Source organism: Ruditapes philippinarum, unplaced genomic scaffold (genome assembly GCF_026571515.1).
Source record: "Ruditapes philippinarum isolate M1 unplaced genomic scaffold, ASM2657151v2 ctg1921_1_1_1_1, whole genome shotgun sequence".
NCBI lineage: Eukaryota > Metazoa > Mollusca > Bivalvia > Venerida > Veneridae > Ruditapes > Ruditapes philippinarum.
Window position 1 is genome coordinate 95,396 of NW_026851854.1, and position 15,368 is coordinate 110,763.

Sequence of the window (15,368 nt, forward strand, 5' to 3'; positions counted from 1 at the left end):
ATCAATCAGCGAGAGACCGAGTGTCTTCTTGAATTAATCAGCGAGAGACCGAGTGTTTTCTTGAATCAATCAGCGAGAGACCGAGTGTTATCTTGAATTAATCAGCGAGAGACCGAGTGTTTTCTTGAATCAATCAGCGAGAGACCGAGTGTTATCTTGAATTAATCAGCGAGAGACGAGTGTCTTCTTGAATCGATCGGCGAGAGACCGAGTGTTTTCTTGAATCAATCAGCGAGAGACCGAGTGTCTTCTTTGATTAATCAGCGAGAGACCGAGTGTCTTCTTTAATCAATCAGCGAGAGACCGAGTGTCTTCTTTGATTAATCAGCGAGAGACCGAGTACCTTCTTTAATTAATCGGCAGGAAACCGGGAGACCAATAAAAAAAAATTGCCCAGCTAGCGACATGCGTAGGTCTTCCTAAAACATCATCCAGTGAGAGACCTGTTGGATATATTACATAGACATAAATTATTCATATCAATCAAATAAGGTTTATAAGCCCATGATAACATAACAACAGCACGTTCACAAAATAACGATCAGTGTATATGTTAGCTAGTATACAAAACATTATTATCACAATAAAATTTCTCGTATTACTTTTTAGAAGAAGGCCATAATTACAACATGTTCATTAAAACGTAGAAATGAAAAGAAAAACATTAAATGAGCCGTGTCATGACATAACCAACATAATGGGTTTGCGACCAGCATGGAACAAGACCAGCCTGCGTGTCCGCGCAGTCTGATCAGAATCCATGCTGTTCGCTTACAAATCCTATAACAAATAGAGAAACTGATAGCGAATAGCATGGATCCTGATCAGACTGCTCGAAAGCGCAGGCTGGTCTGGATCCATACTGGTCGCAAACCCATCATGTTATTTTTGTTGTGACACGGCTCAAATTATGTTTGTTTTTTCACTCATGTATTTCATAACTGCTGATATATGTGGATGATTATTGACTAGCTTTTAAAATTATCAAAAATGTCTGTCCTTCTCTGATAATGAGAAGCTACGTACCTGTTTCTACCTGAAGAAAATTGTATAAGTTACCAATATCAAACATAATGTTCCTAACATTAAAGATAACACAATTTTTTCATGTTTTTTTTTTTTCATAAATATGATGCTCAAATTAAAATTTGTCAATATTGTAAGTTCCAATAAGCATTATTCATAAAGATATTACCAAATTTAACATTTCATGTCAATAAAGGAAGGTAATTATAAAGTCAAATTTTCCAATATGAAATGAATGCATGTAATTTATTGATTAAATATAATGTGCACAAATATTTTAAGTACACATTTTACATATTATTCGATGCTTGAAACTTGTTTTATTTGCATAATTATATACATATATATATATTTGCAAGTGTGGTATACACACAGTAATAATATCGATCACATAACATACAGAATATTTTAATCATTACATTAAGCATACATATCTTACACAGCGAGAGGTATTTGCGGAAATAATGCCCAAGGTTCAGACATGAGCAAGTGACACCTGGGGTCTTCAGTCTCCAATAAAAGCTTGACAGTTATCATTATAACGCTAAAATGTAGAGTTGATGTGTGGAAAACATCATAGACAATAATAGCGCGTTATACTTCCCTCCACTTGTTCGCACATTCGAGTACATAATTATGCACGTCATTTTCTTTAACTTTTTATTACTTTGGAACAATCTGAGTCATGCACGTTGCACAATACTTTCTTTTTCAACGCAATTATTTAAAAAAAAAAGGGCTAGCAATTAATTTGGAAAATGCCTTGTGTGGTAAAAAAAATCTTTGAATTACAGCAAGTATATGACTGACTAATGCAACTTATTTGTATTTGACCTTAACTTAAACAAAACAATGTACAAATTATTCGGGCGCTAATAATTAACTCAAAACAGGTCAAGTGACTAGGAATGTAAAATTTTAATAGAAAAACGATTGTTTATTACAGAAAATTGCATTTCATGTTAAATTAGGAATTAAATAAGACTTTTTTCCTTAAGAATTTTTCCTTATTTCTATGCAATTTATTCTTGAAAATTTACTATGCATTTGTATTTTACTGTTACAGCAGTAGTCAATTTTTGTGCCGCCTCTACGGAGTAGTGGCGACATATAGGGATCACTTCTCCGTCGTCTGTCTGTCCGTCTGTCTGTCCGTTCGTCCGTCACAAAACTTGTCCGGACTACTCCTCATAAACTACTGGTGCAATTTCATCCAAACTTTACAGGAATGATCAGTACCAAGTCTAGTTGTGCATATTGTCAGCATTTTCCGGTTCAATGATTTTTGTTTGAGTTATGGCCCTTTAATAATTTTTTTTTAAAGTTTGTCTGGACTACTTCTCTTATACCACTAATGCAATTTCAATGAAACTTTACAGGATTGATCTGTAGCTCAAGTCCTTGCGCATATTGCATGGGTTTTTTGGTTGAATGATTTTTGGCTGAGTTATGGCCCTTTGATAAAAAGGTGTTTTTTCTGTGTGTTGCCAGATACGCAAAAGCTTGTCTGGACTACACCTCATAAACTTCTGGTGCAATTGTATCTAAACTTTACAGAAATGATCAGTACCAAGCCTAGTTGTGCACTGTCCGTCTGTCTGTCTGTCCGTCTGTCACAAAATTTGTCCCAACATGAAATTGGCCATCATGAGGCGACACATGTGATTACTGATCGCTCTTGTTATTTTTGTTTTTTTAATTTTATTTATTTTTTATTTTTATTTTTTTTTTGGGGGGGGCGGGGGTCAAATTCATATACTTTAATTGTTTATCTAAATTTTGCCCCTACTTGTTTTAATATACTTTTTGTTTTCATTTCATTCAAGAAAACGACAAACGGATGCTGTATCAAGTACTTCCGGTCTTATTTATGCATCTAGTGTATTTGTCTTACTGGTATGATAAGGAAATTTAATCTCAAGTGTTTTTTGTTATAAATGTTGTAATAATGTAAGTAAAATCATTATATGATGGATAAATGAACACATACATAAGTAAATAAAAAGTATTAAAGCCAATAAAAACGAAGATGATACTTATATATTAGTTTAAAACTATTAAGTTCTAAACGATACGGAATTTATTTTCACTAATACAAAAATAATAGACCAGGCTAGCGGTCTCTTCAAGTGTGGTTTTTCAAGGTGAGTGCAGGCACTAGTTTATCTTATAGTAATGCTAACAACACCGTATGAATAACCCCTTTTTACGAAAGCCCGGTGGGGACATTTCAACTTCATGTTACATCTTCGTGAATTCACAATTTTGTCATTATGAACACGCGGAATTCAAGATGATAAGGCACAATTTTACTGAAATGTCACAGAATTTATGCCTTTATCTACAATAAGACTATCAAGTTTCTATAAAATATCGGCGAAAAAAAGCAAGGAAAATGATGCAATTAGGTAAAAACAATGGAAATAATGAAATGTGTACATCCTTTGTAAATAAATGGAAAATGTGAGAAAAATACATTAGAGATTATTAATTGACACAAATTCGTTATTAGCTTCAAGTTATTCACTAACATTTAAAATTCCCTATTGATTTGCTCATTTGAAAAAAACGTTCACTTTTTTATTTTTCTCTGTGTCAATTTAGGTTTACAGGTGGAGGGGGTCCATTTACAATGAGTTTTCCAGCCAAAAAATGAAATCATTGTATTCTTGATATCAATGATTGTTAATGCAGTTCATTCTTATCAAGTGAAAAAAAATAATGTTTTGGTTACTTTTTCTAGAAAATATGAAGTTTAAAACACTCAGCAATTACTAACAGTCATTTTTTCTTAGAGTTCAAAGGATATAAAAAAGTTACTATGTAATCATTAGTCTCTGCGTGCCCCACATGTATTATCTATGTAATAAATTAATTGATTGTATCCTCATATTTAGAAATACCTGACCTCTTCTATTTTCTTTTACATTGGCAATGTTTTGCTAACCTAGACATTTTACAACTCAGAGCTAACTCCTGCCTAATATAATGCAATTTGTTAGACTGGTTAGACGACAGATTAAGTAGATTTTGTTTAGTTAGTACACATTAACCAAAGTTAGACTTAACAGAAATTTGAAAAATACTACAATGTGATTGGACAAAAAATAATGTTGATCATTAAGTTATTTTGCGGAACAAAACATAAAGTCACGTTCCCGTCATGTTTATTTATCTGTTCAACCATTAATGTTGCAAACGATTTTACACTCCCTTAAGAAAAATAACGAATTGATTTCTAAACAATTGACAATAAAGAATGAAACTCGCAAAAATCTAACATTTTGTTGAGCTCAAAAGAAATGATACATTGAGTTTTAATAATTATGCATCCCTCGATTCATATATAGAGGATATTGAATGAGTGTAGTTTAATACTAAATTTATTGAACGAGTTGAATAAAATCATATTATGCGAGCCTCTGGCGAGCATAATATTGTTTTATTCAACGAGTTCAATAAATTAAGTATTGAATCTACACGAAAACAATATTCTATTTATCACATATATAAAATGTTAAAATGAGTATCTTTTCAATGACGCGCCTATAGTGTAACGCTATGTTATAAATGTGTAAAAAAGAGCAATAAAATATATTTAAATCAAATAAAATACATTAAGTAATGTTTTATTTTAACCACAGTTCCATTGCATGATTAATTCCTCATTCATTTGTTAGACTCGCAAGTCATCATACAGTATCGCAGTGATATATGTTTATACCAACGATAGTGCATGCTTTAATATTAGTCATCACACTTTGTAATTACTGTTTTACATAATTATCTATAAACATGTACAATTTTGATTATAATAAACACCGACCAAATAACACGGTTAACATTGATATTTTTATAATGTTATATATTTAGACTGTTAGATATAGAAAAATACCAGCGTGGTTAAAATTAGAAATTGTTGTATTTCACGGTCTAAATATTTCACAACGCTGGTACCTGGCTACATTAAATTTTAATGATACAGGGAAACAGTTGTGGGTTAGTAATCACACGAGATAGTCGGTTTTTAATGTCGTGTTTAAACTCTTAGGATAAAGTGGGACATTTTTATGTTGTTTATTCGTAAGTATTCGTTTTATTTTTAATCTAAAGATTACAAACATGTTGTTTAGTATAAAATAATTAAGTTAATATTCATGTTGTATGACTCGTTCACCTGAAGCAGACGATCAAGTTAACGATACAGTTAACTTTCCATGTCTTATTGTCTATATGTTGTTTACACAAACAATTATGCTGATAGTAATGTAAATATGTCGGTTAAGAATGTTTAAACTGTTCGCATAGTTGACACAAATTTGGCTGTGTTTTTGTCATAAATAACTGTTTACTTTATGCTCTACGATATAAAGTAAATAAAGCGAAAGTAGAGCAGAAATGAGGTCACCAGGTAGTGAGATAATAAACACAATTTATTGTCTAATCCGCTTTTCTAAACATAAAATAAATCATTTATTACCTAATATCATTTATGAGACATTTAGTCTAGGACAGAATAAACAACAACAACACTATAATATGATGAAGGCCTTCGCATTGTTACAATATGTGTAAAATACACATAAATACACAATATAATAACATAACTGAATACTAATAATCTTGATTTTATATTTAAACATATTTAATGCTCTTTTTGTACTCATTTATAACAGTGTATTATCATAATATAAATACAAAAGTAGCAAAAGGGTTGAACCACGAGTTCTTACAACATCAGCAAACGGTTCTTCCCTAATATATGGAATAATCTAATAATAATAAGGCAGTAACAAACCAAATTGAATGAATGAGAAAGAAGAAAAAAAATGAGGGATAAAGTTCAGTGTTGAAAGCTCGCAGCTGTAAAATAAACTATTATCAGTTCAGAGGTATTTTCGCCACAAATATGCAAAACTTCGTGTTTTGGCATTCTCCAGTCGAGAAAGTGTTAGGAAGACAAAATCAGGCAAAGACACGACACATAAAATACGTCGTTGTTTGCATTACTTAATATTTTCTCATTTTTTGCATTTTCGTGGCGAACAACAACAACAACAAAACAAAACAGAAAAAAACGAAAGAACGTCACATTTTTTCCGTTGATGGTACCCAAATTAAAAAAAGAAAAGAGAGAGAAACATGATAAATGAATTTCTTGTTATTAAACTTTTTTCCAAAAAAAAAAATCATTACATTATATCCCTTGTTTTATTAAACGCCTGTTGATATGAATGTTTTGAATCGTAGTGTATTAGCACATATCTATACTGTGATAATTCCTGTTGACAATGCCGACAAAAAACTTGACATTCTGATATAATATTCTAGGTATAACTAATGACTCATTATGCCTCAGAAATTAACATTTACATATATTATAAGGGGTAGACGTGTGTTTCAAAGTTTGGTAACGCATTTAGAGAATGTAAGATGCTAATAACATGAATAGAGTAGCGGTGGACGTGTAATGATTTGTTATTAAGGTAACAAAATGTAAACAAAGTACATTTAACTATAGGCCAGTCATACTATTCTATACAATACTTTAACTATACAATACTTTACTTATTTACCAAAATGTTACAGAGGCAAAATATGACTCATCTTACTTTATGACAGGTGGGTTGTAAAAGAACACTTAATAAAAAGCCTTTGAAAATTAGAAAGTATAGCATTTTTCAGGCGTAATGGGCCTGTAATTAATTAACATATTTATTGCACAACAACAATGTGTGTCGTAAATGTCTTATTGGCATATGGATAAAAATGTTAAACCTCCTGCAGATGAGGTGAAACTACTATTGCAGGGGGCATAACCTTTAATGACTTTTATTGTGAAGTACAATAGGAGTATATCCCCTTGATATTCTTTTTATTTGTACATCACTTACATTAACTTCTTACCTTCCTAGACACATACATAACTAGTAACTCGTATAGAAATATGAGTATATAATGATTTCATGCGTTACATATTAATCAAAACTATATCAATAAAATATAAGCAAACCTATGTAGTTTTGGTTCACATCAACGTATATGTAGAGTAAAAGAACATATACCAAATACTTCAAGAGCACAGCAATATATAAAGAGCAATTTATAATTTTAAGAGAAAGCAGTTTTCAGAATGATAACGGTACTGTTCTTAAGACCTGGATTTTTTTGTTAAAAGATAGATCCATAGTTATCCTTCCTTATGTTTGTAAAGCTAAACATGATAGCCAGAAGTACATATAACCAAAAACATATTATTTGCAAAGCCTTTTTTCCTAAAATATAATGTTAAAGATAACATTACGTGTATACATTTTGATGCAGATTTTGATATTGTTAATGTCTTGTGTATACATTTCAATGTAATTTTGGATAATATTAACGTGATAAGTATATTTCATCCTATTTATTTTTAGAAATATTTTATATAATATATATACTATTGTTAAGGCAAATAAAAATCAATAAGTATTTTACATTTATCATCACAATTGATTGCATATTAACAATCAGATAACTGAACCAAAAATCGGAAATAATTAGGTTAATATGATTAAACAACGTATTGACAAATTAAGATAAAGACCTGAGTGTTTCAAAGTTCATTATTTGAATTAATGTTAAGTATTGATTTACTGTACATATTTTACATATTAACGATATCACGTAATGGTACTTGCAGATAGAATTATTTTAGCATAACAAGTAAAGGGTTTAACTTCGTTCTGTACGTACATGTATTTAATTACCGACTTGCAAGTTAAAACTTTGATTATAACATCTTAAAGATCATGTTATATAAGTATTTCAACTAATAGGCAAAAATGTTTCATTATTTTAACGCACAGGGTATAAGATTGAAGTATTTAGAATTTCAGGCTGAATTGTTTAAAAGCGCATTATGACTCAGAAAGGAATTCATTTTTCCTTCTTAAGACAGATCAAAAATGAATTTTTAACTTTTGAATAATGCTTTTAGAGCATTGTAGGAGCACATTTGTCTCGGAACACATTTGTCTCACGATGTGTGACCGATGTGCTCGTAAACATTCATATTTACGACAAATTGGAAATGAGACAGATGTGTTCGACCAGCAAAAGAAAGGACACTCAAAGCACATTTGTCTCACAGTCTTTCATGAAATTCTAAAAAGGTAATAATTTATGCCCGTCAGTATACCGGCTATCAGCAATTGTCCTGTGTTTTCTGTATTTATAATACCGTTTTTAGGTCACTTCCGGTCAATCAAACACTTACTGCCTCTGCATAGGAGTCACATATAAACTTAAAGAATATCCCTGTTCTGTATGTCACAATGAAAATTTCTTCCAGTACAGTATCTAGAGCCCAAACACATATACAGAGTATCCATCGTTATTGATTGTGGATGCTTTAAGCTTTATAAATGATTTAAAAATAGTCTAAGCAATCTACGGTTGCATAAACGGGACATAGTATTTTCTTATTTATTACGTGCGCAAGCGATAGCTATTACGTGGCCATTCGGTACTAATACTATTACGTGCGCAGCGATAGCTATTACTTTCTAAAGGGATAGTTATTGCGTGTGCACGCGGATAAGTACATATTCCACATTTGGGATTCCTCGCATGAATAGTTAGACGCCCCGAAGGAGTGTCGAACCTACAACGGTTAGGGGGAAGTGTTTTTTTGAAATCACTCGGCCACGGAGGCCACTTCATGATCTCAGGAAGAAAATGAGAAAATCATCCTATACATATTTTGTTTTCGTCAGATAAAATATCGCCATTTTCCGACAGATCCGCCATTGAAAAAGCTCTTACAACGTGTATGAGTCCCTAAAATAATCCGGGTAATGCAATAAATATGGAATATCGGCCTCGCAGAATCGGGCGAGACGGGAAATTCCGACGAGACACGAATCGATGCACGATATTGTAACACGAGATCTCGCAATGTCAAAGTATCCCGTACCACGAGATGTCAAAGTAGCATATATCGTGCCTCACTTCATGTTTTGTCGAACTTTCGCTTTTCATGTTGTGTCTCTCGGTAAAATATCGCGCATCGCTTCGTGTTTATGCTTCTCAAACGTTTGACTATGGTAAAGGAACCAGCGCGGAGCCATCTGGCCTTCTCGTAATGGACACCATTTTTTCACTTAGCATGGCCACAGACGTCTAAATTTAAGCTATTTTCTGTTTAAATTTCATCATTGATATCTTTTTGACATTTTGGTAAAAAAAAATGCGAGCAAAGGTTGTACTTGATAAAGTGAATTTCAATTTTGATATTGGAGTTTCTTTCACGTCATAGCAGATTATGTAAGTGATTTTATGTTAACAAATGTGACGCTAGACATTTTCTTAAGAGATGCATGACTCCTACTTTTATCAGTTTTATCATAACTCATGATTTGTTCTCTAAAATGAGTCTAGCTATGTTTTGTAGATCTTCGAAAAACGTCCGTTTTATATATACTATAAATGTAATACTATTTAGCGGTATTTGGCCTCGAAGGATTTTCTTGTCTCACGTCGAAGTACGAGATGCAAAGCGAGGCGCGAGATTCCAGCGAGACTCGAAACGTTGTTGTTTCACCATCATACAATCGTTGTTTCACGTTCGTATCATCGTGTTTTCTCCATCGTACCATCGCGTTTTCATCATCGTACCATCGTGCCATTGCGCTTTTACCATTGTACCACGGAATGTCGTGCTCCAGGTTTAGCCAATCAAATTTCTTGAATTAGAGGTATTAAAATATATAGTTCCACTGTAGGCTTTATGTTTAAGATTTTATATAAAAACATTTGCAAACCTATTTATGATGAAGTAAAACATCGAACCTCGATTCTAAAACAAAATCTACCGTGGAAAAATATGTGACAAATAATTCATAACAAATGACATGAGACAAATGTGCTTTCTTGTCCCTTAAAAAACATGAGAAAAATGTGCTTTTTTTGTCCCTTAAAAAACTTGATCGGAGCACATTTGTCACACAAATGAGTGTTTTGGGGTAGACATTTGAGGTCCCATTTGTCCCACGTGGGACAAATGCGAACGCATCGGTCTTACGTAAGACAAATGTGTTCCGAGACAAATGTGCTCCTACAGAGCATGCTTGATATTTATCAAGAAGAAAATAAAACAGAATGTGAAAAATATTGATCTTAAATGTAACAAATTGAAAACAAAGTAGTATTTTGATATCCACACAAAATGCTTTTCCACTATAATTGTACTATTGCCAAAAAGCCACATAGGCGGTAAAATGGTTTACGTAATTGGCCAATTTTTTTTAGAAATTTTAACAGGGCAACAAAAATTGAATGCTTGTGAAAATTTAAGATTGAATCATTTACGGGTCATGATGAGCCATAATATTACAGATTGCAAGCTTAAAAATTTAAGTTTTACAACTTGCATGATGAATTATTTTGTATTACAACAAATTACATCATCTAATTAAAGAAAATCAAGTAGAATAATATGTATTTCAACTTGCAGATTAAATCATTATATGTAACAGCTTGCAAATAAGATAATTTAAATATCACAACTTGCAGATTGAATATTGTCGTACAACTTGCTGGTTAAATAATTCAAGTATTGCAACTTGTCTGTTAAGTAATTCAAGTATTGCAATTTGTCGGTTAAATGATTCAAGTATTGCAATTTTTCGGTTAAATAATTGAAGTATTGCAACTTGCCTCTTAAATAATTTAAGTATTGCATCTGCTTGTTGAATAATTCAAGTATTGCAATTTGTCGGCTAAATAATTCAAATATTGCAACTTGCCTGTTAAGTAATTCAAGTAATGCAATTTGTCGGTAAAAATAATTCAAGTATTGCGATTTGCCTGTAAGATAATTTAAGTATTGCAACTTGCTTGTTGAATAATTCAAGTATTGCAATTTGTCGGCTGAATAATTCAAGTATTGCAATTTGTCGGTTAAATAATTCAAGTATTGTGCACACTTACCCGTTGACTTATTGAAATGTTGTAACTTTCCGGTTAAATTATTCAAGTAATGAGTAAAATTGCCGGGTAAATAACTCAAGTATTGCAATATAAAAATCTTGAAACAAAGTGATCCCTCGGAAGCATTAATCACAACAAAATTACATAAGAATTGCAGACTCGGTTTGATTGAGTCTGAACATGAGGGATACTGAATAAGTGCAACATCCCCCACACCCCCTAGCCGGGGGTTAAATGTCGGTTAAATAATTCAAGTATTACAAATTGCAGTATGAATTATTTTAGCATTGCAACTTTTGGGTTAAATTATTCACATAGTACATTAATTACCTTCTATATTAATTTATATTATACATTGTATTATTTAAGTTAAACTGCTTTCAAGTAAAAAGGAAACGTTCATGTTTTTATTAATTTGTCTACTTTCAATGTAACTTTCTTAGAATTTTAACCTTCACGTTAAATTATTAAATAGTAAAAATTTGCAATTTTAAAACTTATAATTATTTTTTCGATTCAATGCTATTCGAAAATCTGTGACGGGTGTTTGACTCACCATATCAAACTTGTATCATAGTTCGGGGGCTTTTCTGTTGAAAATATGTCAGAGTTTTACGTACACATATACATGCACAGTGCGTTAACTGGAGTGCAGGTATTTAGTTACCCGCACTTCAGAGCATGCCCATTGATTGGTTAATTTTTGATTGGGTTTACTTATTGTGACGGCAGAGAAAAGTAAAGCGACAGAAATATCATTTTCAGATGCTCGTTCATTGGTTCCTTTTTTTCTTGGGTTTCATATTGTGACACCAGGGAACGTGTTTTTATGTTTGACTATGATATAAAAGAGAAAGAACATCAAAACACTCGGCAATCTGATTAATACTCGGGGGCTGCGCCCCCTCGTACAAATCAGATAGCCTCGTGTTTCGATGCTCTTTCTATTACTTACCTTTTGTTATTTTGTATATTTATAGGTCACATGGTAATCATTATGTAGAGCATTTTGAAAGTCAACAATAAGCATGATCAATACTAGTCAATAGAAATATCAAAAAATGACTGATGACGTAGACGGGGCTTTATTCTCACGTATCCCCAGTAAACAGTGTGATCTTGACCATCCGTCATTAAAACCAACTGAGCAAGACTTCGTAGACGGTGCTTTATTCTCACGTATCCCCAGTAAACAGTGTGATCTTGACCATCCGTCATTAAAACCAACTGAGCAAGACTACATAGACGGGGCGTTATTCTCACGTATCCCCAGTAAACAGTGTGATATTGACCTACCTGCATCGAAATCTAATAAGAAAGACAATGTGGACGGGGGCGTTGTTTTCAAGAATACCCAGTCAGAAAGATGCGTCAGGGCGAGAAAAACGACCGAAAGAAGTAAATATACGGAGAAAGATGGCGACAAGGATACATTGGAATGTACAATTAGACCTGAAAGATTGAGTGACGATGACAATATTGAAGCTGCATCAAAACTGTAATGATCCATTGATCAATAAAGATAATATAGATATGAAGAAGGGAGAGGAGGGTAATAGTTCATCAAGTAGTTTATACCCAAGTGACCAATCAGATGGTATACAAGGTTCTCGTACTCATTTACACGAGCTTGATGATGAACCGCAAATATTGCGCAAAGCTCTTCAACGTTCTACACGCAGCCACCTTCAAGTGATAATTTAAATAATGACCCTGTATCTGAACAGAATACTTCTCAAGGCAACGATGTTTCATTTTATGTTGAAGGCAATGAAGAAGATATCGCTGGATCTTCAGAGTTAAACCATACAGGGCAGGATGAAAGTTACACAGGTAACAACAAAAGTTCACAAAAGAGCTTATAGAGATGCCTATACTTATTGACGCACAAACTAGAAGCTATCAAACTGAACAAACTGCCTCGAGGAAACACGTGACGATTGTGAATTCCCCAAAGGCGACAAAGCCGGCACCATGTTGCAACTGTACTTGTTGGAATGTTACAAGGCATTAATATTTCCTATTGTGTCGCACTAATAGTTTATTTCTGGGACATTGGATCGGATATTCGTCTTGCTGTTAGCTACAAGGAAAATGGTAAAAATACATTTTATTTGTCGATTGGTTGCATTAATATCAAAACACAATAATTTGGTACTCTACACAAATCAGTTAGCTCAGTCATGCATAAAATCGTGTTAATTTAGAACAATAGCAATTCATTTAATAACCGGCTTAGTTAACATTAATGAAGCATAAATCGTGGGATAAGTTTGCAAAACACTAGCGCAGTAACAGGTTTCTGGCTGTTTATATGTCGAAATTCATAAACTATAACCTCAAAATAGATCAAAAAATGAAAATAAAAGAACCTTTTATTACACGATGATTTAACGTACACGTTTATGTATATTTTATTTTATTTTATTCTTAAGTTATATAAATATTATGTAAAAGTGTAAAAAGAAACAACATAATATACCTGTGTGTCTTGCTTCGATTTTTTGTGATCATTGTTTATTGAAACTTGAACAGGAGACATTGACTTGTTTTGGATCACGTTGGCTTGTATAGTTATTCCACATGTTCTGATGGCCATCGTTGATGTATCGTGGGTGTGGCTTGACAGAAAGAGGGGAAAGGCACAAACATGTAGAATAATTCTGGGATTTTTAACATTAGGACGAGTTGTTCGGTGAGTTTATTAATCTCTAATCTAAATTACTATCATATGACATTCAGCTATCAACTATTCACCTAATGTAAGACGCGATAATTATGATAATACACAATGATTATTTTATTCCACTTTTATATGAAATGTTGAAAGCATAAGGATATATGGTAACATGTTACTAAAAGATAAACACACCTACATGAATAAGTAATTTAAAATAAGATTATGCATCTTTACAGCGTGTTGATAAAGATATAATTATTATTATTTAGTTGGTTTGGAGAAGAGATAATGTTTGACATAATTCTTATACCGTAACCATGGTAACGTAATTCTTTATTATGCCTTTATTCCAGTGCTTGCAACTATATTCACCAGATATACAAAGTAAAATGTATTCCAAAGAGCAACGACGGAGAAATAAATCGTGACGGAAGTACACGAAGATGGCATAAAGCGCGTGCTCGGGAAGAAAAGAGGGATTGTTTCTTCTTAGACTTTATTAACGCTTTCATGGAATCAGCGCCACAATTGTTTGTCCAACTCTACTTATATTATGCTTATGATTTAGAACTAACTTTTATCAGAGGTTCGTATACAAACAATTGTCAGATAATAACTGTATGATGATTAGTGTTTCAAATAACGCATGGTCATATTACAAAATATAGTAATTTGTTACAACCTTTTGAACATTTACCTGTATTAAAAAAGGAAAAGGATCGCGATTTGTGATGTTTTTGTTCGGTCAAAATAAATCCTCGACATAGTGTTAGTCAACTCCGATTTTACAGAGTTAACATATTGTCGTGACAAAAATATCTGTATGCAACACATTGTTATTTATATTTCTTAATAATTAAATCTTTTGGGTTGTTTGCCAGTTTATTTTTAATTAGAATTTTTTTAAAAAAAAAATTTGTTACCGTATCATTATAATATTTTTTACATTTGCCATGCTTATTATATCCCTTGATCATATATCGCCTTGTAGCACATACATTATTTTTAATGTTTTCAGTTATAAATCTGTTGTCATCATGGATCAAGTATTGCTTGGACGTTATGCAGCATATTATCGAAGCAATAGAGAAGTTATAGCAGGGAAACAAGATGTCAAGTTTTTAGGATTTGCTTTCTTCTTTTGTTCTGTTCTGTCAGCATTGCAGCGAGGGTTCATATGTACGGCATTATTTCTAGTCAATTATTATACATGGATCGGCGGATTTATGTTTATTTGTACATTTCTTCGTCCATGTTCTTATGGATTAAATTCAAAAACGCCCAGCGCTTGAGGGAACCATTAGTGAGACGTGGTTTTGTGGGACGCTTTTTGTATTACGTGTTCTTTGCTTATGTAAGCATTTTATGCTTCATGACTTTGAATAACACCAAGGCGAGAAAAAGAATGATTGTTTTTTATGTAGTAATTTATTATAGAAAATACGTTAATGCAGTTTTCTCGTTTTCTTAAGATAAACTGAAAATGAAATTGAACCTATAAGGTTGAAACACCTATCCTAGTACTTCCGGTCGGTTTTATACTACATGTTATTTTACTATTGATTTATTATCTGTTTTTACACCCTAAGCGACTTTGTAATAATTGTAAATCATCATGCGTCTGTAACAGCTAAATTTTTCTACAATAAATTGTATTGAAAAATTATTGATTGAAACAAAGAATGTCTAC

At 32.4% G+C, this 15,368-nt stretch overlaps 2 protein-coding genes across 4 annotated transcripts; both read left to right on the top strand.

Moving 5' to 3' along the window:
* Positions 1-2,904: 2,904 nt before the first annotated feature.
* LOC132741471 (uncharacterized) lies at positions 2,905-12,864 on the top strand. 3 transcript variants are annotated; one of them, XM_060729657.1, is made up of 2 exons: positions 2,905-2,976; positions 11,979-12,864. In XM_060729657.1, exon 2 carries the CDS (start codon positions 12,060-12,062, stop codon positions 12,498-12,500), a length of 441 nt encoding a protein of 146 aa, XP_060585640.1. In that variant the 5' UTR covers positions 2,905-2,976; positions 11,979-12,059; the 3' UTR covers positions 12,501-12,864. The 3 variants fall into 3 exon arrangements, with proteins under 3 accessions (XP_060585640.1, XP_060585633.1, XP_060585626.1); XM_060729650.1 differs by lacking the exon at positions 2,905-2,976 and adding an exon at positions 3,015-3,170; XM_060729643.1 differs by lacking the exon at positions 2,905-2,976 and adding an exon at positions 4,818-5,109.
* Positions 12,865-12,966: 102 nt separating this feature from the next.
* LOC132741490 (XK-related protein 6-like) lies at positions 12,967-14,776 on the top strand. Its single transcript, XM_060729671.1, has 4 exons — positions 12,967-13,095; positions 13,534-13,693; positions 14,032-14,264; positions 14,697-14,776. The coding sequence occupies exons 1-4, from the start codon at positions 12,996-12,998 to the stop codon at positions 14,774-14,776; spliced, it is 573 nt and encodes a 190-aa protein (XP_060585654.1). The 5' UTR covers positions 12,967-12,995.
* Positions 14,777-15,368: the final 592 nt, after the last annotated feature.

Excerpts from the sequence above, each read along its gene's own strand:
- LOC132741471 (XM_060729657.1), top strand. The coding sequence starts at position 12,060 with ATGACTGATGACGTAGACGGGGCTTTATTCTCACGTATCCCCAGTAAA.
- LOC132741490 (XM_060729671.1), top strand. The coding sequence starts at position 12,996 with ATGTTACAAGGCATTAATATTTCCTATTGTGTCGCACTAATAGTTTAT. Across the intron at positions 13,096-13,533 it reads TGTTAGCTACAAGGAAAATG|GAGACATTGACTTGTTTTGG; the intron begins GTAAAAATACAT and ends AAACTTGAACAG. Across the intron at positions 14,265-14,696 it reads AGAACTAACTTTTATCAGAG|TTATAAATCTGTTGTCATCA; the intron begins GTTCGTATACAA and ends TAATGTTTTCAG.